At 49.2% G+C, this 26,926-nt stretch overlaps 1 protein-coding gene across 3 annotated transcripts in view; it reads left to right on the top strand.

Annotated features, from left to right (window-relative positions):
* The window catches only part of TEAD4 (TEA domain transcription factor 4), an 89,700-nt gene that overhangs the window by 43,704 nt on the left and 19,070 nt on the right, over positions 1-26,926 (top strand). For 2 of the 3 annotated variants that reach the window (XM_004381180.2, XM_004381182.1), the window contains 7 exons: positions 14,061-14,125; positions 14,546-14,608; positions 18,440-18,568; positions 19,766-19,809; positions 20,312-20,367; positions 23,557-23,696; positions 24,875-25,048. In XM_004381180.2, coding sequence (XP_004381237.1) covers positions 14,061-14,125; positions 14,546-14,608; positions 18,440-18,568; positions 19,766-19,809; positions 20,312-20,367; positions 23,557-23,696; positions 24,875-25,048 — 671 coding nt within the window. The remainder of the gene's footprint in view (positions 1-14,060; positions 14,126-14,545; positions 14,609-18,439; positions 18,569-19,765; positions 19,810-20,311; positions 20,368-23,556; positions 23,697-24,874; positions 25,049-26,926) is intronic. The other variant, XM_004381181.2, reaches the window with a different exon arrangement.

Below are 26,926 nucleotides of genomic sequence, written 5' to 3'. Positions count from 1 at the left end.
ATTTTGATGAGCAGGTTTGTTAACTTTCTTTGTGGTTACTTTGAAATTTACCCTTATCTTCCTAGGTTTGAACCAGTCTATTATTACTTGATATCACCTTGCCTTCTTCTCTGTTAGAAAGTTCTATACCTACACCATTTATTCCCTCTTTTATTGTTCTAACGTTGTTGTCATTTACAGATTAACCTCTCTGGTTCCCTGTTGTAAATATTTTGGTTTTGAATAGTCCTTGAGAGTTCATTTCCTTGGTTGGTATCTGGCTGGTGCAATCTTACATCCAAGATTCAGGCTGTGGTCTGATGTTGTTTGTTCTCAAGCTGAAGGACTCACTTTAATAATTCTTGTAAGTTTGGTTTAGTTTTTACATATTCCCTTAATTTCCATTTATCTGGAAATGTCCTAATTTCACCATCATATTTGAAGGAGAGTTTTGCAGGGTATATTATTCGTGGTTGGCAATTTTTTTCTTTCAAGGTTTTATATATGTCGTTCCATTGCCTTCTTGCCTGCATGGTTTCTATGGAATAATCAGAGCTTAGTCTTATTGTTTCCGCTCTGTATGTGACTTTCCATTTTTCTCGAGCTCCTCTTGGGATTCTTTCTTTGTCTTTGGTTTTAGCGAGTCTGATTATGATATGCAGGATTTTTTATTCTTGGTTGGCAATCTTTTTCTTTCAAGGTTTTATATATGTCATCCCATTGCCTTCTTGCTTGCATGGTTTCTGTCAAATAATCAGAGCTTAGTCTTATTGTTTCCCCTCTGTATGTGACTTTCCATTTTTCTCGAGCTCCTCTTGGGATTCTTTCTTTGTCTTTGGTTTTAGCGAGTCTGATTATGATATGCCTTGGTGATTTTCTTTTGGGGTCTATCCTATATGGGGTTCGTTGAGCTTCTTGGATGGTCAGCTTTTCATCTTTCATGATATTAGGGAAGTTTTGTGTCAGCAATTCTTCAGTGATCCTCTTTGTGTTTTCCGTTTTCTCCCTCTGTTCTGGAACTCCGATCACTCTCAGATTTTTGCTTTTGATTGTATCCTACATCATTCTCAAGGTTTCTTCTTTTTTCTGATTTTTCCTCAAACAAAGTGGTATCTAAGTATTTGTCTTCAATTTCACTGATCCTGTCTTCCACTGATTCAAACCTGCTCCTCCGCCCTTCTATAACACTGTCCATTTCTGAAATCTTGTTGTTTATCTTTTGGCTTTCTAATTGTTGTTTTTTTATGATTTCTAGTTGTGAATGTATTTTGAAATTTTGTTCCTGTATTATTTTCCTGAATTCTTCCATTGTTTTGTCTGTATTTTCCATGAATTTGTTTGCCTTTTCCATGAATTTATGTATTTTTTCCTCATTTTTATCTGCTTTTTGCCTCAACTGTTGGATAGCTCTGAATATTAGAGATTTGAATTCCCTATCAGGTAGTTTCAGTGCCTTTTCTTCTACTGGAAAGTCATCTGGTGTTTTATTTTGGACACCTACTGGAATCATCCTGTCCTGTTTTTTTTAATATGTTTTGATATTGTCTGCTGTCTTCAGACATTCAGCAGTTATTTTCTTCGTTTATTGATTTTCCTGCTTTTTTGTTTTATTGGATTATATCTGAGCAGGCGGGCTGTGCGTTCTTTGTTGTTTGCTTGTCTGTGAGCATGATACTTTTCACCTCCTTATCTAATAGGCAGGGCCGGTCAAGCTGAAGGGGAGGGGCTGGGATGGGTTGTTTGTGGCACCTACTGGGGCCGACAGGGCGGGCCGGGGGTCAATGCAGGGCAGGTTCTGGTAGGCCGTGCCTGTGCTGCTCAGGGGTGCAATGTTTAGTGCACAGTGTAGGTAGGCGGGAGGGAGGGAGGAGGTTGTGATATGTAGAGCTAAGATGGGTATGGGAAAGGAGAGAGAGGAGAGAGAAACAGGAGCCAAAAAAAAAGTGCTGTTGGAGTAAGGAAACAAGAAACCGAGAAATAAGGAAAAACAAAAAGAAAATAAATAAATAAAAATTAAAAAGAAATAAAGGCCCCCAGGGATCCCACCAGCACCACTGCGCATACCAGGGAAGTGGTTCCCAAGCCGTGCAGTACAGCCTGGGTAGATGCGACAAAGATGGTACACAGCACCAGGTATTCAGGAGACAGGAAAAGAAGGTAAGTAGAGAGAGATGAGAAACTGAGAAATGAAGAAAAACAAAAAAGAATAAAGAAAAAAAGTGCCCCCAAGGATCCCACCAGCACCTCTGTGCAGACCGGGGAAGTTGTTCCCAAGCTGCGCAGTTCAGGCCAGCTAGAAGGGGCGGAGATGACATACAGCGCCAGGTATTCAGGAGACAAGAAAAGAAGGTAAGTAGAGAGAGATGAGAAACTGACAAATGAAAGGCAAAAAAGAAAAAAAAAGTAATAATAATAGATTAAGAAAAAAGAAATGCCCCCAGGGATCCCACTGGTGCCACTGTGGAGAGCGGGGAAGTGGCTTCCAATCCACACAGTACAGCCCAGCTAGAAGGGGTGGAGATGGCACACAACTCCAGGTATTCAGGAGATAGGAAAAGAAGGTAAGTAGAGAGAGAGACGAGAAACCGAGAAATGAAGAAAAACAATAAGGAAAAAAGAAAAAACAAACAAACAAATGGCCCCAGGGATCCCACCAGTGTGGTGGTGCAGACCGAGGAAGCAGTTCCCCAGCTGAGCAGCGCTTCACAGCCTGTCAAGATGAAGCAAAGATGGCACACAAAGCCAGGTATTCGAGAGAAGGGAGGGGGAGGAGGTGAGAGGCAGGGAAGAAACCAAAAGAAACTGCAAAAAGCAACACCAGCAACAAAGAAATGGCACTGCAGGAGCCGGCTGGTGTGGGCAGGGTGAATCCATGCAGCACAGAGCCGGTGCCTCCTGGGCCACAGTCGCTTGGCTCTCTGGGAAGCAGTGGAGGCCGAGCAAGGGGAAGAAGGCTGTGGGTTGGGAAAGTGTGTGTCTTAGTCATCTAGTGCTGCTGTAACAGAAATACCACAAGTGGATGGCTTTAACAAAGAGAAGTTTATTTTCTCACAGTCCAGTAGGCTAGAAGTCTGAATTCAGGGCACCAGTTCCAGCGGAAGGCTTTCTTTCTTTGTCAGCTCTGGAGGAAGGTCCTTGTCATCAGTCTTCCCTTGGTATGGGAGCATCTCAGCGCAGGAACCTGAGGTCCAAAGGACACTCTCTGCTCCCGGTGCTGGTTTCTTGATGGTATGAGGTCCCCAGCTCTCTGCTTGCTTCCCTTTCCTTTTAGCTCTTACAAAAGATAAAAGGTGGTACAGGCCACACCCTAGGGAAACTCCCTTTACATTGGATCAGGGATGCGACCTCACTAAGAGTGTTATACAATCATACCCTAATCCTCTTTAACATAAAATTACAATCAAAATGGAGGACAACCACACAATACTGGGAATCATGGCCCAGCCAAACTGATACATTTTTCGGGACACAATTCAATCCATGACAGCATGTATCACTGGTTAGTGGGTACTCTGTCTCCTGCTGGGAGCTACATGAAGTTGCTTTCCCATACTCCCTGTCTGCTGATCTCCAACAGGAGTCCAAGATGTCAAATCTGTGCTGCGTTAACTGATAGAGGACCTCCGCTGGTATCTCTTCTTGCTCTCTGTTCTCTGTCAGTTTCTTATTCCTTTCGGTGCTTGGTTGAGTTCTTTACTCTTCATTTGATTCTTAGGGTTCCAGGATTGATGTTTGTCTCTGTTTTACTTAATGTTTTTGGGTCTTTGCTGTGGAGGAGTGGCATGGTGCTTCTATCTATAGCGCACGTTGCCTCCGTCTCCTGACTTCATGACTGTTGAGGCATGATGGTGTGAGCCTTGGTTCAAAGCCATTCTCTGCCCCCCATAACTGGTGTGACCTTGGGCAAGTTATTTCTGAGCTTCGGTTTTCTCATTTGTAAAATGGAGATAGTAGGAGCTCTTGGGTGGCACAAACAATTAAGCACTTGACTACTAGCCAAAATGTTGGTTCCAGAGGCACCTGGAAATCTGCTTCCAAAAAGGTCACAGCCTTGAAAACCCTGGGGAGCAGTTCTACTCTGCACACATGGTGTCACCATGAGTCAGAATCAACTCCATGGCAACTATCAATAACAAGAACCTTTTTCTGTTACTATAGAGTTGAGAGCACATACCTACTTGTTGCCGTTGAGTGGATTCTGACTCATAGCGACCCTATAGGACAGAGTAATACTGCCCCATAGGGTTTCCAAGGAGTGGCTTGTAGATTCGAACTGCTGACCTTTTGGTTAGCAGCCTGAGCTCTTAACCACTGCACCACCAGGACTCCTGAGAAGGCACATATAGGTGCTAAATAAACAGCAGTGGGTGAAGGAGGTGTGGAGATGAATCAGACGTGCTCCCTGCCTTCAAGGAGCTCACAGCTTAGACAAGAGCTCAAATGACTTTACCCAAAGACCATGAGAAAGGCATGCACCGAGTCCATCAGGGCTTGGGGGAGGTAGTGAGCACACCCACTTGGGCGGGGGTCAGGGACAGCTCTGGGACAGTTGCCTTGAATGTCAGATAGGATTTCAGCAGAAGGCTCAGAGCACTCCAGGGACAATGGTGGTAACAGCTCTGATGTCAGGCCCAATCATTGCCTTCTTGGGCTTCAGTCAGAAGTTTTCTTCTCCACAAATAGCCTCCTCCTCCAGCTCCAGGTGTTTAAAGCTTCAGCTGATCCCTGGACAGAGAAGTCTCTGGGCCATGGAGATTAGGGTGGGGCGATGAGGCTGAGCCCCAGTGTGCGGGAGTGAAATTTAGAGCTCCTTGAGAGGCCTCTGGTCTGAGTGAACCAAAGATCAACATATGCAGTTCCCTCTCAAGTTCTCAGCCCCTTTCAGTTTTCTTTTTTATTACTTTTTATTTTTATTTTTAATAGGCTTTTTTTTTTTGCAGAACAATTTTAGGTTTACAGAAAAATTACACAGAAAGTATAGAGTGCTCCGATATGCCCCCTCCCCCATGTGCACTGTTTCTCCTATTACCATTTTGCATTCCTGTGGTACATTTGTTAAAGCTGATGAACCAATATTCATACATTAATATTAACTAAAGTCCATAGTTGACATGAGGGTTTGCTCTTTGAGTTGTACAGTGCTAAAGGTTTTGAAAAATGCATCATGTCACATATCTACCAGCCCTTTTCCGTTTTAAAATCTAATAACATTGGTTATAACAGGGCCTTATTAATGGTATTACAGTTGTAATACAAATATTATGATTATAATGGACAATATTCACAATGAGAGCTGACTTTACTGACCTGCTAAGTGGCAGGTGCTTTACGTAGTCTACACCATTTGATATTTAGGGCGGCACATTAGGTGTGGTTAACCTCGTTTAGTAGAGGAGGAAATTGAGCCTCAGAGAAGTTAGATGGCTGTGACCTGAGATCACGCAGCTGGTCACTTGCTTGCGGGGATTTGAATCTGTTTGCTGTCTGTGTCATGAGGCCCCTCGACTGATGGGGAAACAGAATGGCTGAGAAACAGGAAAACTCAGGCCCAGAGGGAGTGCTGGTGCAGAGAGAGAGAGGGATCCGTGCGAGGAAAATGAGACACATCAGTGAGCTCTTCCAGACAGGATTTTGCAGATGGGATTTTAGAGGTCATGTGTGTGATGTGTGATGGAGAAAAGGACTAGGGTTACTGGCAGGGTGTATGTGATGCTGGGTGTGCGGTTAGGAGACAGTGGTGGTGATCCTGTTTGGACCCTGAATCAGGAACACCTTGCCCTCAGCCTGTGGTTAGTGGCAGGGTGTCCTTGGCATCTGGCTCTCATTTCTCTATCAGCAGTTCTTGCCCTGGTGAGGTGGGGCTGAGGATGGGAGCTGCCTCACCCAGTGTGAGCTGAGGGCCGTTGGACACATGTCCTCTGACAGATGGGCCTGCAGTTTGGTGAGGGCGTCCTTCCCAGCCCCACCCAGGCCCTCTCTGGGGTTGGCCGAGCCACCTGCCACACTGCAATGCCCAGCTGCCTGACTGGCCTCCACCAAGTCACAGAACTTGCAAGCTTGGTGTCCAGGCTTGCTCCTTCTGCCTCCCCAACCTGTGATCTGAAGCACCAGAGGGAGAAGGGCTTGCCTGGGGTTACACAGAGCTGGGACAAGGATACAGGTCTCTTTCTCTCCTGCTTACTCACCTGGATTTTCTATAAGTTTTTTTACTGTCTGTCTTCGTTTGCTAGTTTTGCTGTAACAGAAAAACTACACGGGGGTGACTTTAAAGAACAGAAACTTATTCCTCACGGTTGAGGAGGCTAGAAGTCAAATTTGGGGTATGGCTCTAGAGGGAGGTCCTTCTGTCTATTTCAACTTTTAGTAGCCAGCAGTCCTTGTAGTTCCTGGGCTTGTAGATTCATCTGCGTCCTTCGCTGTCAGACAGCATGTGTCTTCCCGCTGTTTATGCATGCCTGTCTCTGGGTCTGTGCTGCTCTTTATATAACTCAGAAGTGGTTAGGTTTAGGACCCACCCTACATTGCTGTGCCCTCAACTGATTTCTTGATTACATTACATTACGTTAGGTTACATCCACAGGTATAAAGGTTAGGATTCCAACACATATTTTGGGGGACACAATTCAGTTCATAACACTGACCTTGCTCTTCTTTGTTGGCCTTCACTGTGGTTTTGGGGGTGTACCTCTCGGATCACACTCCCTAGACCCCTCGACTCCTGCTCCTGACTCTCTGGACCTCCTGGTGTCTGTTGTCTTCCAGGGCATGTTGACGTTCACCAGCTCTGGGTACCACTGGCCGTGACAGAGTGAAAACAGGTGGGCAGGCTCTAGGGTCCCAAAAGTCCGGGTGAAGGACAGTCAGCCATTCATCACCCAGGACTTACTTCATGCAGAGACCCAGAGAATCAGGGGGATTGATTGAGAGGGAGGGAACAGAATGGTCCCTGCTGAGGAAGCCCACAGCCTAGCCAGGGGAGGGCATCTGTGGGGAAAAGCCACCATTGTGTAGTAGTGTGAAGCACTGGGCATGGCCTCAGAAAATGTATCTTCTTGTGGTGTCTGGGACACTGACAAGCTTTCTGTCTTTTAATAAATCACTTCCTCTCTCTGGGCCTCAGTTACTTCTTCCTCAGGCTAGACAGAACTTTCTGGGGTCACCTGGTCCAGCCCTTGCCACTGAGAGATGGTCCCTGTTGTGGATTGAATTGTGTCCCCCAAAAATGTGTCAGCTTGGTTAGGCGGTGATTCCCAGTATTGCGTGGTTGTCCTCCATCTGGTGATCTGATGTGATTATCCTGTGTGTTGTAAATCCTAACCTCTGTGATGTTAATGAGGCAGGATTAGAGGCAGTTGTGTTAATGAGGCAGGACACAATCTACAGGATCAGATTGTATCTTCAGTCAATCTCTTCTAAGATATAAAAGAGAAGCGGGTGGGGGTGGAGGGAAGGGATAACCTCATTACCAATGAGCAGGAAGAGCCAGGAGTGGAGCATGTCCTTTGGACCCAGGGTCCCTGTGCTGAGAAGGTCCTAGACCAGGGGAAGACTGATGACAAGGACCTTCCCGCAGAGCCAGTGGAGAGAGAAAACCTTTCCCTGGAGTTGGTGTCCTGTATTTGGACTTCTAGCCTCCTGAACTGTGAGAGAATAAATTTCTGTTTGTTAAAGCCATTCACTTGTGGTATTTCTGTTACAGCAGCATTAGATAACTAAGACAGCCCCCAATTCCATGTTAAAGAGAAGTAATACTATGCAGTAGTCAAGAGAGAGGCTCTGAACCCAGACTACATGAATTTGAACTTAACCACTTATTGGCCTGTGACCCTGAACAAGTTTCTCAACCTCTCTGTGCCTCTGTTTACCCGTCTATAGGATAGAGATGATAATAGGACCAATCACATGGAGCTATTGTGAGGATTCAGAGTGAATTCAAATAAAGCTATTAGAGTATACATATTTGTGTTTGCACAGATACCATGCAAATAAAGCGTGCAGCATCTGGCACGTATAAGTGCTCAATAAATTCTCATTATTGTTACTCTTGTTACAAGAGTGAAGGAAGTTACAGCAGTCCCTATGTGTGTACAGAGCTTGAATTAGAGGCCAGCTGGCCTGGAGGCTATGGAATGCCTAGGTTGACCTCTGGAAGACCCCAGGAGGCAGGAAGGAAGGCTGTTTGGGCCCCCTTGGCTCAGCATACCCACAGAAACCCAGCACTTCACTCTCACACCAGGGGGAATTCTAAGCAGCTGGCATCACCCTCTGACAAGCAGAAGAGGACTGGATGACAGAACCAGCAAGGGAGGGGAGGAGGAGGGCCCAGAGAAAGAGAGGGGAGGAAGCACAATGTGAAAAAATACCAAGGCAGTAGAGCCAGCCTTAGACCCCTTGGGTTTGGCCCCTATCCTGCCCCCACTGCTGGCCTCTTGCCCAGATGCCTCTCTGGAAGCAGAGCCCCTGAGCCTTGTAGCAGTGGGCAAGGGCGATAGTGGTGGGGGTGGGCTGGGGCTCCTTCTCCATGATCCTTGCACGTGAGGCTGTGTTATCTGTGATGTCTGGAGTAAGGACCTCAGCCAGTGGGCAGAACCCGCCCCTCCAAAAAAAGAGAAAAAAGAAACCAAACCTGTTGCCATTGGGTTGATTCTGACTCATGGTCACCCCATGTGTTACAGAGTAGAACTGCTCCACAGGATTTTCTTGGCTGTAATCTTAACAGAAACAGATCTTCAGGCCTTTCTTCCACAGTACTGCTGGGTGGGTTCGAACCGCCAACCTTTAGGTTAGCAGTTGAGTGCAAATCGTTTGGGCCAACTAAGAACCTAGAGCCTGTCCAGCTACTACTTAACGTATGCTGCAGTGGAAACAGCACTGGATTAGGAGTCAGGAGGCCTTCCTGGCTCTGTGAGAAGAATTTCCATTAATCCAGCATTTTCATTGTGCCAGATGCAGGTGACTGAGCCCAGAGTCAAACCCGGGCAGTTAGTTCTAGATCTACCGGTGGGTGATCTGGGTGAGGTTTTCTGGCCTCAGTTTCCTCGCCTGGCAAGTAGGGATGATTACCTGCCTTGTTATAAGGAGGAGATGGATTTACTGTGAAGTTAATCGGGGGAGATCAGGCATACAACAAAGACGTGAAGGAGGAGATGAGGGAATAAACCGTGCCATCTCTGAGAAGGAGTGTTCCCGGCAGAGAGACAGAAAACACAGAGGCCCTGAGGTGAGAGTGGGCCTGGCACATTCAGGGAGCAGCAAGGAGGCTAGGATGGCAGGATGGAAAGAGGTGGGGAGTGATGGGGATGAGGTCTGAGAGGTGACAGAACTGGGGAGAGGGGTGGGCAGATCCCATAGGGCTTCCACACTTTTTTTTTTTTTTAGTTATTTAAAGAGGACTACACGGGATAGTTTCGGTTCAAGGGTTGTCATGGATTGAATTTTGCCCCCCAGAAAGTGTGTGTATCAGTTTAGCTGGGCCATGATTCCCAGTATTGTGTGGTTGTCCTCCATTTTGTGATTGTAGTTTTATGTTAAAGAGGATTAGGATGGGATTGTATATCACCCTTACTAAGGTCACATCCCTGATCCAATGTAAAGGGAGTTTCCCTAGGGTGTGGCCTGCACCACCTTTTATCTTACAAGAGATAAAAGGAAAGGGAAGCAAGCAGAGAGTTGGGAACCTCATACCACCAGGAAAGCAGTGCCAGGAGCAGAGCACATCCTTTGGACCCGAGGTTCCTGTGCAGAGAAGCTCCCAGACCAAGGGAAGATGGATGACACGGACCTTCCTACAGAGCTGACAGAGAAAGCGTTCCCATGGAGCTGACACCCTGAATTTGGACTTGTAGCCTACTGGATTTTGAGAGAATAAAGTTCTCTTTGTTAAAACCATCCACTTGTGGTATTTCTGTTACAGCAGTACTAGATGACTAAGACAAGGGTTAAAAGTTGTTTCCAGGCAATAGATTCGGGGGTTCCTCCAATTTCAGTGTATCCAGTAACTCTGGTTTCCCTTAAGAATTTTGAAGTTCTGTTCCACATTTTTTTCCTCCTTTTGATCAAGATCCAACTATTTGGTGCTTGATCAAAACGTTCAGTAGTGGTAGTTGGGCACCATCTATTTCTTTTGGTCTCACAGTAGTTCGTGGGGGCTATTAGACCTGCAGTCCATTTCCTCCTCCTATTCCTGACTCTCCTTCTTTCTTTGTTGCTCCAGGCAAATAGAGACCAATTGCTGTATCTTGGGGGGCTACTCGCAAGCTTTTAAGATCCCAGGCACTACTCACTGAACTAGGAGATAGAGCAGAAACTCTAAAAACAGTATTAGGCCAATTGACTGGAGGACTTTTAATCTAGGGAGATGGGAAGCCATTGGAGAGCTTGGGGCTTTAATGGCATCACTGTGGCTATATTGTTGAGAAGAGACTGAGAAGGGTGGAAGCAGAGAGTCTAGGTAGAAGGCTGCTACCATAATCCAGGCAAGGGAGGATGGTGGCTGGGACCGTGGAGGGTGAGGTGGTGAAATGTGGTTGGGTTCCGGGTATATTTTGACAGTAGAGTCATTGGGATTTGCTGGCAGATCCATTTACTCATTCAACAAATATGTGCCAAGTATTGAAGATGCAGGCATGAATGGAGATGTGGTCCCCTCCTCGGAGGTGTTGACAATCTAACAAGGAATGATAGACACAAATAACTGATGGACTGCTACTTGCATACAGGGTGCAGCTAGAGGAGCAGCATTAAGAATGTATCCTAGATGGGTTCAAAGGTCCTTCCCGGTCAGAGTATCCCCTGCCTTCCCCATCCTTCCAGTTATCTCACCTCCAGACCCCAAGACACCCCAACTCATCCTTCTCAACAGCTGTGTCTACCAGCACTGCCATCACCTCCCTGCTCTCAGGAACCTTCTCTCCTCCCTCGTTCTCTTCCTTACTCCTAGGCCAGTCTCCCACCTAGACTACTTGGGCCTAGAACTCGTTCATTTTACAGAAAAGGAAACTGAGCCACCAAGAGTTCTCACTGAGCCAATGTAAAGGTCTGTGTCCTAAGTGCAAAAATTTGGTTGGAAAAAATCTAGAGGAAAAAACTGAAAGGAACTAGTTTTAAGACAAAGCTGAGCGAAGGTCCCTGGAGGGAAGTGACTTGCCAAGGTCACACAGCTAGTTAGTGGAGCTGCTGGGCTAGAGCAGCTTCCCAGCTCTGTGATCCTCTTTCACTAGCCCATTGATGCTGACTTAGACTCTCCTGCCAGTGAAAACATGCATTTCATAGCTGCAGCATGAGTGCCTCCAGTTAGTCGTGGGGTAGGACTGTTGAACATTCATTGCAGTGAGCCATGGCATACCTTTCCCTGGAAAGCTTTGAGGAGAGACATCTTGCTGGGCTTGCAGTTTTAGGTGCAGTCCTGCCCACGGGCATTGTCCCCAGGATCTGATTTATCTCCGTCCCTGCTCTGATACAGGCCAGTGCTCCCAGGCCAGCGAGTCTTTCTGGCAGGCAGGACCTCCTCAGGGTGGCCTCTTATTTCAGCCTTGGCAGTGGGGAAAGGTCAGCTGGGGGGCCAGTGTGGCCTTGGCTGTGTTCTCTGGTTACAACCCAGGTGGCGGGCAGCCCACTTATCTCACCTGACCCCTGCATCAGCAGCTTCTTGACTCAGACAGCCACAAGCTCTCCAGGCTCAGCAAGGCCTGGCAGGATAGGGGCAGGCTGGAGACTGTCCAGCTAATTCCAGGTGGAGCAAGGGGATGACAGCTCCGACTCGCACCCCTCCCCCTTTCACCCAATGCCGTTTTTGTGGTCTAATCCCACCCAGTGGTCAGGACCCAGCTGAAGGCTCACCTGTCCCCCCAGCCTGAACCAACCTTTCTGAACACACTGTGTGTTCCCTGTCTGTAGCACACATTGGAGTCTGTGTGTGGGCCCATGTCTCTTCTCAACTAGGGGGTGAGCTCTTTGAAAATCAAACCATCGAGTCAGTTCCAACTCATGGTGACCCCATGTGTGACAGAGTAGAACTGCTCCATAGGGTTTTCTTGGCTGTAACATTTATGGAAGTAGATCGCCAGGCCTTTCTTCCATGATGCTGCTGGGTGGCTTTGAACTGCCAACCTTTAGGTTAGTGGTTGAGCACAAACCATTTGCACCAACCACGGACCTCTCTTTCGTAATCTCATTTACAATAATGAGACATGAGATGGCTCTTTACGGTTTTCCCTGAGCTTTCACACGCAGCATCAGCCTCTAGAAGGCTGGGCACATGGTAAGCACTCCTGATCTGAGTTGAGGGTCCTTCAGCCTCCTCTCTGGGCACACTCAGCATCCCCACACTTATTTCCCCCATCCCCCTGTTGCCCACAGACAGGACAAGCAGTCTTGTATCATTTAGGAGGTGACGGGAAGTTGTGGGAGTTGCTCTGGGGAATGGCCAAGGGCCAGTCCCCTCTCAGCAGCCTCCCCACTGTGCAGAGGGCCTGCAGGAGAAGGGGGGAGCAGAGAGGAGGCTGTGTATCTGCTGTAGGGTGGGGGTATGGGGGTGGCCAGCATGGGATGAGGAACGATACTGGGGGTTGAGGCAGGCTCTGAGAGGGCTCCCCAGGCTGTGAGCTGACCAGAGGCCCGTGGCCCTGTCACTCCTTGTCCTCAGGTTACCAGTCCCGCCAGCAAGGACTCAGCTTCCTCTTGCTGCTGGGAGTTCCCTGTGATCCAAGGAGGGCAGGAGGGAATTCGCGGCATCCTCACTCCAAGTACTCACTCAAGGTGGGCAGAGGGTGAAGAAGGGCTCCTCAGAAGAGCCCCTCAGATCCTACCCACTTCCTCACTCCTAGCCTTTATTATTATTGTGTTTTTAGTGGGGGAGTGCCCTGTGTGAGACAGGAGGGTGTCCACCTTATCCAGGGATTTCCTTTGGTATTACAGAAAATGATGCAGGGATGCCTGTGTTCCCCAGAACAAGAGGCAAGAGGCTGGACTGGGTGGTGCCCAGGGTCAAGGGTCTCACTTCACGATCATTCTAGTTTACACTGGCTCAGAGACCCCTGGGAAGCAATTCATCCACTGCCCTGGCACAGCTTTAAGGGCATCTTGAAGTTAGGTTTCTAAAGCCGAGCCCTTGTCCCCAGGAGAAACGCACTTGTGTGTTTTCTCCTCCTAAATAAAGGCCATGGTAAGAAGGTGTAGTGGTCCATGGGAGCTCTTCAAAGAACTAGGCTCCTCCAAGTGCACAGAATACTCTTACATAAATGTTCATTTAGTGCTATATGCAACAACAAAAAAATTGGAGACAGTTACATTGTTCATCAGTGGGGGCCTGGCTTAGAACTTTACAGTATGTCCTTATGATGAAAGACAGTGCATCTATTTTCAAAAGATTTCAGCAGATCTGTGTAATTGACAGTGAAACAGTAAAAGGCGTCTAATGTATTTAAATGGAAAAAGCCATAAAACAGTATATAGCTGGTTCTTTCATTATTGTATATATATATATATATATATATATGCATACATATAAACACATGCGTATATATATAAAACCATTTGCTGTGGAGTTGTGTCTGACCTATGGTGACCATATGTGTGTCAGAACTGTGTTCCATAAGGTTTTTTGTTTTTTTCCATGTCTCTTTGTTCTCCTTTAATCTGAAGTATTTCTTAGCCTTTGTCTTTCATGACACTGAGGGTTTTGAGCAGGGTAGGTCATTTATATTGTAGAATGTCTTTCAATTTGTGTTTGTCTTTTTCCTTATAATCAACATTCAGATTATGTTTTTTTTTTTTAGTTTTATTTTATTGTTGTTATTGAGAATATACACAGCAAAATGTATACCAATTCAAGTTTCTACTTGTAAAATTCAGTGACATTGATTACATTCTTCCAGTTGTGCAGCCATTCTCACTCTCCTTTTCTGAATTGTTCCTCCCCAATTAACATAAGCTTACTGCCCCCTAAGGTTCCCAGCCAATCTTTCAAGTTGCTATTGTCAGTTTGATCCCATATAGATAGTTCTTAAAAGAGCATAAAGGTCAACTGCTCCCCAACCTTTTGTCCTTCTCCTCCCCACTGAGAGGTGTTGGTGTCTCTGCAGGTCGGAACGAGCTGATTGCCCGCTACATCAAGCTCCGGACAGGGAAGACCCGCACCAGGAAGCAGGTGGGCCTAGGGGATGGGCAGGGGCCCTAGCAGCAGGTACCCCAGGGCCAAGCATGGACTCTTGGGGTTGGGCCAGCTCGGCGTGGGTTGTCTCTGTTTGATGTGCCACAGATGGTCCAGTTTCCCTGGGGTCCTTGCTACCATCACTTAGGAGAGACCCTTCACCTTACTAGGGAGTCATCAACCTCTTCCCCATCCTCTCTAAGACACCAGAAGAACGGAGAGCAAAACCTTGGTGCTACACTTTTGAAAGTAGGTTAGCTGGATAAAGCAGGACTGAGGGTCTACTGAATGACTGAGCCTTTCATTCATTCATTCAGTCCACAGATGTAGGAGGAGGGTTGAGGGAATGGGGGTGGCCAGAAGGGGAGCACAGGCAGTCTGGGAGATAAGACAGGAGCCCTCTTGCCCGTGCTACAGGTCTCCAGCCACATCCAGGTGCTGGCTCGTCGCAAAGCCCGAGAGATCCAGGCCAAGCTAAAGGTAAGGCACACTTCGGCAGTGGGCGGGAGGGGCCTGGGCAGTGGTGAGGCCAGGTTTCCAGAAGGTGGGGTTCTTTTTCCAGCAGGAAAAGGTCTTCCCTTTAGGTTTGGGGGCTGGCTGCTGGTGTGCAGAGTCAGGTTGATTCAGCACGTAACTGCTCTCGTGTCTGCACAAGGAGGGTCACCTGACCTCAGAGCCGTGTGTGTGAACGCCAGTCTCCGCAGCATCCTGGGCAGCTACAGGCCAGTCTCCTGCGGCCTGCGGCCCCCCCACTGGCTCCAGCTCAGGGCAGGAGGTAGGGGGCAGCGCACTATCCCGAGTCACATGGACATGGCTCCAAGCAGCAGGGATCGCCCTCCAGGTCCTATTCCTTGATGGCCTCGAGCCTCTGGCCCTCTTGGGAGCCCCTTAGTGCCATCACCCAGAGCCTGCAAGGCTGACAGGGATAACAGGCACTCCCGTGGGTGGGGTTTGGTATTGCAGGAGTTGGTGAAATTCCTTCCAGCCCCTTGCTCTCTAAGGCTGGCAGGTTCTTCCATGCCCAAGTCAGACTGCTGTAGAGGGCCTGCTGCCTGGGGGTTCCCCTTGGGGTGGCCCTGTGCCCCACAGGAGTCAGGCCTGTTGGATCCTAGAGCCAGGGGCCCTTCTGGTGAACAGTAGGAGGGAGTGACTTCCCCATCGAGGAGGTGCTAATAGCAGAGTCTGCACATCTACTTAGTAGGAAGATCCAAGATTGGGGCATTAGACTAGATTAGTAGTTTACAAACTTTTTTTAAAGCAACAGAGGCCCTTTTTTTCCCCTCAAACAATATCTCCCCAGTGTGCTAACAGAGGAGCTGCTCTGGTCAAAGCTAGGTTGGCGAGGACCAGGCTGGAGACCCCTCCTCCCATTCAGCCCCTTGTACCCCATGGCACTGGGGGCCCCTCCCCCGTACCCTACAGCACCTCAGAACCCAGTTTTAAAGCCGCTGGATTAGGTGACCTGTAAAGTCCTGTCCTGTCCCAGTAGTCCATGATCCTGACGCTGGAGGCCCAGAATGAGTGAGTGGGAACCACAGACACCTCTGCCTCCTAGGAAGCTGCACCGCACTGCCCACACCCCAGCTGTCCCCGACCCCCACAGCTGTGGCTGGCACCTCCCATCTTTGTTCCCGGGACAGCTGGCTGGGCTGCAGCTGTCAGTCCCTCCCTATCAGCTGGCACATGTGCCCCAGAACACCCCTGGCCCTGGAGCCCAGCTTGCCCCTCGTTCTTGCTCTCTGGTCTGCGTCTGATTCACTGGAGACTACAGCAGGTGGCCGGTGTGGAGGACAGACGTTCCAGTGTTCCGTTCGTAGCCCTCGAGGGAATTTCTAATGTGCAGCCCATGTTTGTTTCAAGGAATCACACCTATCCTTGTCCACAGGTTCTCACTTGAGGCTCAAGGATAGCCTCAGTGGATCACTAGCCAGGCATGAAGGGAGCCATGAGGCCCTTAAATGATATGCAAAGTTCGTGTGTATGTGGCTTTCCTGGGGAGGTTGGTCTGAGGCCTTTGTTATACTCTAAGTAGTCAGGGACCCTAAGTAGTTAGGCTCCCTGGCCGACAGCAAGGTCAAGTAGAACTCCTTGGGGTCTGGAGCTTGAGTCTAGCCCTGGCTCTGTCAATGTAACTGTGGGGGCTTGAGCCAGACACGGAACCTACTTGGGCTCCATTCAGTTTCCTCATCTGTAAAATGAGAGGAGGGTTAAGCAAGGTGGTATCTGAGGTCCCCTCCAGCTCCAAAGTTCAGTGGCTCTTTGGCTCTGTAGCCTGGCTGCTGCCGCCACTCCCCACGATGTCCTTCCGACTCATTCCTGATTCCTGCCCCACCCCGCTGAGGATGCCATTTCCTGAGCCAGGGTTGTTTGTTTAGACTGGCTCTCTGGGAGGGGACACAAGCTGCTGACACTGAGCGAGTGGAGCTCTCGGGCCTCATAATGTGTTGCTAATCACGGAGGTCTGCAGGCGTTCTAGGGATATGGCCTGCTATGCCATTCCTGTCCTCCTAGGGGGAGAGGCCTGGGAGCTGGCCTCATCGTGTTTGGCCTTCCCCTCCCCTGAAAAGTACAAGTGTCCTTGGGAAGAGGATCCCACCCACCACCCTTTTGGTTATCAGAGATAGGCTCCAGATTAAGGCCCAAGTCTGGCCCTAAATTGATAATGGGAAGGGGGCCAGGTAAGGGGCCAGGGCCAGACCTCATCTACCACACTGTTTAGTCTAAGTTGAGGATGAACCCACTGCTCAGCATGGTCTCCTGTGCCTCTGGTGCATTTGCCAGGGGCTATCAGTCCTGATGTGACCCCTCTTTGGTTTGCACAGCCCCGTTGGGGCCTCCAGAGGCCCAGAAGTAGTTGATGTGCAAATCTGGACCAAGCTCACAGGGCTTGACTATCACCACTGTCAGCACCCTAGTCACATAAATTCTCTGAGCCTCAGTTTCTTCATCTTTAAAATGGGGATCCTGCTGGTCCTCCAACCTCACAGGAGTACTGTGATATTCAGAGGCAGAGTGTGACAGCCTACTTGAAACCTTCTGTGGCTGCCTCGTGCCACACGGCATCAGTGATCACCTTGAGGGGCTGAGGGGAGAGTGGAGGGGCCTGTCATGTTCTGGCTGCACAGCTGCGCAGCACCGAGACCCTGGGTGGATACTGAGACTCTTCTGAGCCATATGTCAGCTCTCCATCACTGTGGAAACAGCCAAAATAGCACCTCCCTCACAGGACTGCTGTGTGGACCGAGTGGAATAATTATGCAGAAGTGCTTGTAAGCTGCCAGAGCTCAACGTTTTTATCACTCAAGGCAGATCTGGGTCTACCAAGTTAGCTATTATTAATTATTAAGTAATGCTTAATTAATTTTTTCCATTTTAAAAGATTCATCACAAAGATTTAGAATTTCCAGTCATAGCTTCTGAGCTGACATGATTCACCCATTTAGCCCCCATAAAGCCGCACACACTTAATAATACTTGCTGTTCTGGTGAGTACGTGTGGCCTTATTTTGGGCAACGACACGATTTCCTTTAGTTGTTTTGAAATGTAGAATATTTCATTAATTTTGGAGACTTTTGGGGTTGGGGCACTCAGGATGAGAACCACTGGCTTATATAAGTATAAACAATTATTAATTATCCCCAATGTCATAGAAATGACTTTCCTAGATGCCTGCTTGTTCTGGGCCTGTGCAGGGTGAACCCATTCTTTGGAGTCTTGAACACAAGGACGGCAGGTAGTAGGTATTTACATTCTTACATGGAAAAGTAATTGAGGCCTAGGGGTTCAAGAATTGAGACAGGTAGGGCCCCAGGAAGTCATCCCTTGCCTACAAACAGTTCTTCTGACCCAGGATGATCACTCCTGTCCATTTCAGGAGGAATCCACCAAATATTTATGCAGCATCTATCATAAGCCAGGTGATGAGCTAGGCACCAATAGTACAGTGCTGAACGAGACATAGAAGATCCTTGTTCTCAGGGTATCCTCATGGTTAGTAAAATGAAAGATATGGTCTGGAAGATGGTCTCCAAAATCTTTTTTTGAAGTTCTAATAAAATAGGCAGCACGAGTATTATGTCCCTTTGACAGATGAGGAAACAGATCTAGAGAAAGCAGGTGGCTTGCTCAGAGTCACAAAACAAGTTAACGGCAATGTAAGGACTTACAGCCTGGTCCCCTAGGGCCTAGTTCAGGGCCCTGGCCTCTGTAGCAGGAGGACAGCTTCTCTGACCACAAGCCCTGACCCTGCCTCACCTAAGCCTGACATAGTGACCACTGCTGAGGTCCTCCCTTCCAATGTCTTCCCCCAGGATCAGGCAGCTAAGGACAAGGCCCTGCAGAGCATGGCTACCATGTCGTCCGCCCAGATCATCTCCGCCACAGCCTTCCACAGTAAAATGGCCCTTGCCCGGGGCCCAGGCTACCCAGCAGTCTCAGGGGTAAGTGGGGCTGCCTAGAGCCAGAGGCCAAACCAACTCTCACCTTCTCACCTCTCTCCCTTCTGAAGCACTAGAAGTTTTGGCTAGTCCAAATTTCTCTCATTTGAGTCCTCTTAGGCCAGGGGAGCTGGGGGAAGGAGGGGCCAAGGACCAAGTGACCTTCCTGAGTCATGACTCAGCTGGTAGTGGAACCACCCTCTTGGGAGCTTGGCAGTAACAAAGTAAACCTTTCACAAGGAACGAAGGGGCCACCTCCATTAGATGACCAGCTGGGTGGCTCTACAGAATTAGCCCAATTTACAGATGAGGAAGCTGAAGTCCAGAGGCCTGAGGATTAGCACAGCTCCAGTGTGTCCCCGAGTAGCCCTCCACCACTCGGCCTCACTCCCCACTCCTTCCTCTCAAGAGGTGCTCTCCTTCCAGTTGGAGAGCTGACATCCAAGAGCAAACCTTTGTCTGGATTTTAAATTTCTTGGCCATGACCATAGGGGCTACACTTTCAAAATGGTATCCAGAAAGGCTCTCCCTGTCAAGGGCTATGTCCACAGGGCTTTCTTGGCTTCTTGAGACTCGATGGGTCTTTAAGATGTGTGCACAGCTCTGGGCACATGGGGAAGGGGGCAATGACAGGTCCTGTCCTCAGGGAGCCTCCCATGTAGCATTTTCATAGTGTGTTCCAGAGACCACTAGTCCACCAGGATGTTAAATAGAAATGATGCAGAGTGATTCTGTGGCTAAGTAAATTTAGGGCATTGTTAGAATTTAGTAGATGTCTGACTCTAGGACTTTTCAGAGCTGAAGTGCTGATGTGCACCGTGACTCTGTCAGAGAGGAACACAGTACAGTGTTCACCAAGTCCGCGTGCTTTTGCTCCAGAGCGTTTCCAGAGACCAGGGTCCTATAGGGTCACTGTGAGTCGGAATCAGCTCAGTGCCAATGGGTTTAGGGTTCCTTGAAACACACTTCGGGGATGCTGCACTAGCTATTACTAGCCAACAGCATTGCCTTTTTCCCCCTACCCCACTGCCTTTCAGCCTCAGTGCCCCTCTGAGCCCCCGGAGCAGCAGGGCCGCCAGCCTGGGGCAGCTTGGGGCTTGCAGCCTTCCTTTCCAGCCGAGATCACTGCTGTTTCTTTCCACACTGTGGGACCCATGTGCACATGGGGCTCTGCTGACTCTGCACTTTTTGCCTCCCCAGTTTTGGCAAGGAGCTTTGCCAGGCCAAGCCGGAACATCCCATGAGTGAGTATGGCCTGATTTTTGCTGCCACTTGCTTCCTGAACTGAACTTGAACCCATAAACTCATGAAATTGAGCCTGGCCCCCTGGGTGGGACAGGGCCGTAGTCTCGGGTCAGCGTTTAAGGATAGCCTTGAGCTTCGGGATCAGGATCTCCTGCTCTCAGGCATCAGTTGACACTGTCTGGGATGTGGACATGCTGGGGTACATTTGTCTGAACTCCAGTCGGTCCAGGGCCAGCACTTAGGACCCAAAGGGAAGGAGACTAGGAGTCAGCCTGCTGGGCCACAGGGCTGGCATGGGAGGGAGGGAGAGGTGAGTCTCCCCAGTAGAAATGCTATTTCCTGAGGGAGTTGGCAGGGAGGGAGCGGTTGACCAAAGCCCACCAAGGTCACTGATCACCAGACCACCCGGGCCTGTCACGAGGGGAACACTGGACCCTGCTCGAGGCTCCAGGGCTGCAGTGTGCCCCACAGTTTACACCTCCTCTCTCCTGTCTCCTGCAGTGTGAAACCTTTCTCTCAACAAACCTACACTGTCCAGCCTCCGCTGCCTCTACCAGGTGGGTCAGCTGGGCATGGCTCCCTCCTACATCCATACCCCTGTGGCAGAGACCCCTCCTCTAGATGCTTCCCGGTCATGTGGTCAGACCGTACCACCCAGTCTCTTGGCTCCATCCCATTCCTCGCTCCTAGCATGCACATCACACCTGTGAGAGCCGCTTTGTGCCCCTTGTGTTGCCTTGATTCCTGCCCCCTTCCCCAGCTTGGGCACAGGGCTTGCAGGGGCACACATAGTTCAAAGGGCCATGGCTATGCCCTGGGTGGCTGCCCCACCTGGCTGCCCTTTGTGTGCCCCTGAATACCTAGGATGCACTCTGTCTTGGTGACACTATAATCCTCTCCTTCAAAACTGGAGGCCCAAGGAGAGCCCAACTTTTTGGCTTAGAGCCCCTCACTAGCAGAAGGAACCCTTCTGGGATGAGGCCTGGGACATTGTTGGGGTAGACGAGCAGAGCTCCGGCAAAGGGCAGGAAGGCTCAGGCAGCTGTGCCAGCCACAGGAGCCCTCCCTTCTCACTGCCCAGGGGACCCAGCTGTGCCCTGGCCTCTTCCTCATGGGGGTCCTGCAGCACCCTACACTCTGGAGAGCAAGATGAAGCCTCTCCCTTCACCACCTTTCCTGGCTTGGGGGATGACTACGTGCCCACGTTCTGATACCTGGCCACTTTGCGCTTTCCCTGCCTCTGTGAACAGCCCTGCTACCCTCTTGGATTCCTGACTGCTGATTCCTCTCATCCCCCATGTCCAAACAGCACCAAGTCCTGTCCAATCCACCTACTCTCTGTCTCTCTTGTCCACACTGACACAGTCTTAATTCAAGCCCTCATTCTTGCCTGAATAACTGCACCCTCCTCTTAACTGGCTCCCTGACTCCAGTCTTGTCTCCTATCATCACCCTATAATTCACCAAAGCGATCTTTTTAAAACATTGACCTCACCATGTGGCTTCTAGGCTTAAAATCCTTTAATGGCTCCCCAGTGTCTTCAGATAAAATCTAAACTGCATAGAGAGGACTGACACGGTTCCTCATGTTCACTTCAGCTTTCTCTATTCTCCCTTCAATCCTTCTATCCCCCCACTCCCCACATGACCTAGGCTGTGGTGCAGCCATTGCTCCCTCCAGCAAGTCTCCTCTAAACTGCCCCTCCCCGCCATGTTAGGTGCCCTGTTTGCCCTCCCAAGCACCCTGTGCACACCTCCATCTAGTGCTTGACACTGTGTATGGTCATTACCTGTTGTGTGTCGAGGCTGCGTCTGTGACTTACTGTCTCTGTCTTTGTGTATCCTGTGGTACCCAGTACGCAGCAGTTCGCAGTAAGCATTGGTTGAACAAATGAAAGAATGATTCAACTGATATGCATTTGTTGTTGTTCATTGCTTTTGAGTCGATTCTGACTCATGGTGAGGGTAGAACTGTGCTCCATAGGGTTTTCAAGGATGTGACCTTTCGGAAGCAGATCGTGCCTTCCTTCTGAGGCGCCTCTGAGTGAGTTCACACCACCAACCTTTCTGCTGGTAGTCAAGTGCTTAATTAACCATTTGCACCACGCAGCCGCCCTGATATGCATTGAGTGCCAGCTAATATGGTGCAGGCCACATCCCAGGGAAACTCTCTTTACGTTGGATCAGGGATGTGACCTTAGTAAGGGTGTTATACAATCCCACCCTAATCCTCTTTAACATAAAATTACAATCACAAAATGGAGGACAACCACACAATACTGGGAATCATGGCCCAGCCAAACTGATACACACATTTCTGGGGGAACATAATTCAATCCATGACAGTCCTCTGCCCACTTCTGTGACTGTTCCTCCTCAGTTGCTTTCCTCCACATACACCTGAGTTCCCTGCCTCAGCACATGGCACCACCATTCGCCAGCCTCACACACCAGAAAACTGGGTGTCCTCTTCAGCATTCTCGAACTGGTCTCTCACCTCCCTTCACTCACGAAGTCCTAGGGTTTTACTCCCACCGTAGCTCTCCTATCTGTCCCCTCTTCTTCACCGCACTGCCTGCTTTAGTTCAGGCCTCCTTCATTTTACCACTTGAAAAACTGCAAGGTCCTTGCTTCTGACCTCCCCGCTACCCCTGCCCAATCCTCCTTCCTCCACACTGGAATGGGATCTTTTGAAAATGTGAATCTGACCATTTCACTGCCCTACGTAAAATCCTTCAGTAACTGCCCTGAAATCTCAGGATAAAATTCATACTTCTTAGCTTAGCGCCCATAGCCTCTCTCTTTAGCCTCATTTCTTGCAGCTGGCACAACCTGAGCTGTTTCACAGCCCCATAATTTTGCCTCTGCTGTTTCCTCTGCTTGGAATGCCCTTTCCCTGTCTTCACTTGGTGACCTCTTGCTTGAATTTCATCACTTCTTCCAAGCATCACCTTCTTTGGACAACCTTTCCTGACCACCCACCAGGTAGACTAGGTACCCCTCTTCTGTGCTGAGTGCATATCTTACCAGTTTTTATCACATCCACAGATTCATTCATTCATTGTTGTTGTTAGTTTCCATCAAGTTGATTCTGACTCGTGGCTACCCCATGTGTGCCGAGTAGAACTGCCCCATAGGGTTTTCAAGGCTGTGACCTTTTGGAAGCAGATCGCCAGGCCTGTCTTCTGGGTGGGTTGAACCGCCAACCTTTCAGCTAATAGTGGAGCACTTAACCATTTGCGCCACCCAGGCACCCATCATTCATTTATTAGCCAATCTTTATTGAGTGCCTGTTCGGGGCCAGGTGCTGTTCTAGGTGCCAGGGATACAGCAGTGAACAAAACAGGAAACTTGCTACTTTCGTGGGGCTTACATCATATTGTAATAATCGAGTCATCTCCCTGACTGGACCAGAAGCTCCTTGCGGGCAAGAACCTAATGGCACCTGCTCTGGAAGCCCTTTCATTCCAGTAGGCACCCCAGGCGCCTTGCAGAATCCAGTCCCTCAAGTCCTGTGCAGAGGCCTGAGTGGACAGAGTCCTGTCAGGCTACCCCTCCCTGCCAGCTTCTCCTGGACCCTCCAGCCAGTGCCTTGCACTTGTCTCCACTCCCGGGAGGCCCATCTGGGGGTGACAGGAGATCCCCCAGCCAGCATGGGCTCTCACGGGTGGGGCCTGGGGTCCTTGCAGAGGGTGTCAGCAGGTGGGCTCTGTGGGTTGGCTCCCATGTGCCTCTCCTGTGTGCAGGGTTCGAGTCTCCTGCAGGGTCTGCCCCCTCGCCCTCGGCACCCCCTGCACCTCCGTGGCAGGGCCGCAGCGTCGCCAGCTCCAAGCTCTGGATGTTGGAGTTTTCTGCCTTCCTGGAGCAGCAGCAAGACCCTGACACGGTAGGTTCTGGCCTCGCGTGGCTGGCTCTCCCTCCCTCTCTTCATTCTTGGTGGCTTCTCCTTCTCTGCACCTCTTTTCTACCTGCTTCTGGCTTTCCTGCCCTGCTCTTCTCTCTACTTTTGAGTTTAATTTAGGTTTCCTGGTCCTTTCCAGTCAAGGTTCCCTTGACCCTTTCCCCCCATTTTCCTTTCCTCCCTCACTCCACCTTTGTTCCCTCTGTCCCTTGCACTGTATATTCCTCCCATTCCAGTGCCCTCTCACAGTTTCTTTTCCTCACCCCAGTTCTCTCAGGCAATTTTCCTTTCCTTGTCCACTCTTTTCCTCTGCCTCCCAGTCCTGCATCCTATGCTCCATGTCCTTTCCTTCCAAGCCAACCAGTCTTAGTCTGCAGTCGCTCCCATCCCAGCCCCACCCCCAAGCTGTTCCATCCCTTCCCCTGGCTCTGAGGAGCAGACAGAAAGCTGAGGAGCCTCCTGTGTCTGATCTACATCTGATGGGACGCAAACAGGGAGCAGCAGCCCCCCACCCCCCACCCCATCCCACCCCATCCCGTCCCATCCCGTCCCATCCCGTTTGGCTCAGTGTCCTAGGTGACCAGCATCACCTGCAAAAGCCAGCATCACCTGGAGGAGGCCAGGCTGACAGGATATCACAGCTGGGGGAACTTCACAGATCATCTTGCTCTGAGGTTTTCCAACTTATTTTTTAGCCGAGGAACAAATTTTTACTCAGAAGCTCAGTGTGTAAAACAAAAGAAAGTTTCTTTGGTTGTAACAGGGTGCCTATGACCCCCCTCATGCTCCCTGTCTCCGTGGGTAGAGCACAATTTGAAAACACCTAATTTAGGTCAGTGGTCTTACATCACAAATGAGAAAATGGAGGCCTAAAGATACAAAAATGACTCGTCTGAGATCATAAAGATATGTAAATACTAACTGCAATTTATTGAGCACCTAGTACATGCCAGGCACTGTGCTAGATGCTTTATACCTAGTAACTTTTTTACATTCAGTCCCTTTACTGTATTCATTGTACCAGTGGGGACCTTGAGGCTCAGAGAGGTACTACGTTACTTGCTCCAGGTCACACAGCAGATGAAGGCCGGAGCTGGGATTTGAGCTCTGTCTGTCTGTCTGCTGTTTCCACCTCTCCCTCAGACCTGCTCTTCTCTCCACAGTACAACAAACACTTGTTTGTGCACATTGGCCAGTCAAGCCCAAGCTACAATGACCCCTACCTCGAAGCTGTGGACATCCGCCAGATCTATGACAAATTTCCAGAAAAAAAGGGTGGACTCAAGGAGCTCTTTGAGCGGGGACCTTCCAATGCCTTTTTTCTCGTGAAGTTCTGGGTAAGCTCTTTGATAAACTCTCCCTTCCTACCCCCAGCACATCCTGATAGTGAGGAGAAAAGAGCAAGAGTAGGAATAAGGTACCCTTTCCATGGTGGAAACTTCGGGAGGGTTGGACCAGTGAGGAGAAGGGGAGGAGCAAGGACAAAGTTGTCATCCAGTGGTGGAAGCTGAGCAGTGATACCAAAGAGCTGGGCTAATAGAATGAGGCCTCTTTCTTCTCCTAGGTGGCAATGGCAGCCAAGGCTTGTGGGGAGTCAAGCCTTAAGGGGGCTGTAGTACTGGAAAGTGGCTGACAGAAGACACTGAGGGGATAGGCAAAAAGCCAACATGGACTCCCAGTCACCCGAGTCTTTATAGGAATGGCAACTCTTGTATTGGTTTCCAGGCCAGGAGCAGGGCAGCTGGTCCTCGAAAGCTCATTTCCAAGGAATGTTGGGCTGGATTGGGCTTAGAGAAGGGAGAGTATTAGGGTGGGGTTAGGATGGGTTGCCCAGCTCACCCTGCTTCCAACTTCTCAAATGGCTTAGTCCTTAAACTTGGGCTCTGCTGCTCTTCCTAGCTCACCCTTGGGCACACGTGCTATGTGTGTAGCGCACCCTCCATTAGGAATGTCTCTCTAAGACCAGGAGGCATAGTCTCTGCTCTGGGAGCTTACCATTCGGGGGGCCCAGTACACATAGACAAGGGATGCAGGGAGGAGAGGCAGGTGCAAACTAAGCCAGCAGTGAGGAAGTGCAGGCAGTCCTGGCTCTGAGATGGAAGCATTGAATACTCTCAGTGCACTGACCCTGGGACTCAGAAGGCTGCACCCACATTCCTTCCAGTTCTGTTCACAGCCAGGAGACAGCCTCTCAGAAGATGTGTATCCTTTTAATGCCTCATGCTCAGAAGTTCCTATCCTTTATTTGGTTCCAGGCTACTTTGATAATCTGAAAGCTTTACTTTTCTCAGAAAGATGCACATTCACACAAAGGTTTATAAATAATTCCAGGTGGTTTACAGGCTAGGAACTCTTGGCTCTTAATGCCTAGGAACTCCTAGCCTAGCTCTCAGCTACAATTAACCCCATAGGTCTGGCTGTCTCCTTTTGACAGAAGAGGAAAGAGCTGGAAAGGAGACCCAGGGCCTGTGATCTTTGAGATGCTTAGTTTTTGCACTTTGCAAGTCAGCTTGTTCTGAGTCTTTCAGAATGGGTAGGATCTATTAGGCAGACATGGGGAAATGATATTATAGCCCGGGGGAGTGTGTGAATCGTAAAGACATAAGAACATGTGCTCCCAAAGGGAAAGTAGTGAATATAGAGTGTATAAGGAGCCTTGGTGACCCAGTGATTAAGTGCTCGGCTGCTCACTGAAAGGTTGTTGTTTTGAATCCACCAGCTGCTCCAGCCGCCCTGCAGGAGAAAGATGTGACAATCTGCTTCCACAAAGATTTACAGTCTTGGAAGCCCTATGGGGTGGTTCTACTCTATCCTATAGGGTCACTATGAGTCGAAATGGACTCGACCACAATGGGTTTAAGAGGGAATAATGGAAAACAAAACTGGAAGTGTGAGTTAGAGTTAGATCCTGGGAGGCCCGGGTCATACAAAAGTTTGGATTTTCTCTCTTTTTTTTCCCCCAGTATTGTGTACTGTCTTACCCTTCACCAAAGTTACCACTTATCTGTTGTCTATTTAGTGTTTTTCCATCCTCACCCCTGTCCATCAAAGATTGTTTTTCTTTTTGCATGTAAACCTTTTCATGAGTTTTTGTAGTAGTGGTCTCACACAATATTTGTCCTTTCGTGATTGACTTATTTCACTCAGCATAATGCCCTCTACATTCATCCATGTTGTGAGATGCTTCGCAGATTCATCATTTTTCTTTATCATTG

Source organism: Trichechus manatus, unplaced genomic scaffold (assembly GCF_000243295.1).
Source record: "Trichechus manatus latirostris isolate Lorelei unplaced genomic scaffold, TriManLat1.0 scaffold00081, whole genome shotgun sequence".
NCBI classification, from domain to species: domain Eukaryota; kingdom Metazoa; phylum Chordata; class Mammalia; order Sirenia; family Trichechidae; genus Trichechus; species Trichechus manatus.
This window is presented reverse-complemented; position numbering and strand designations above follow the sequence as displayed.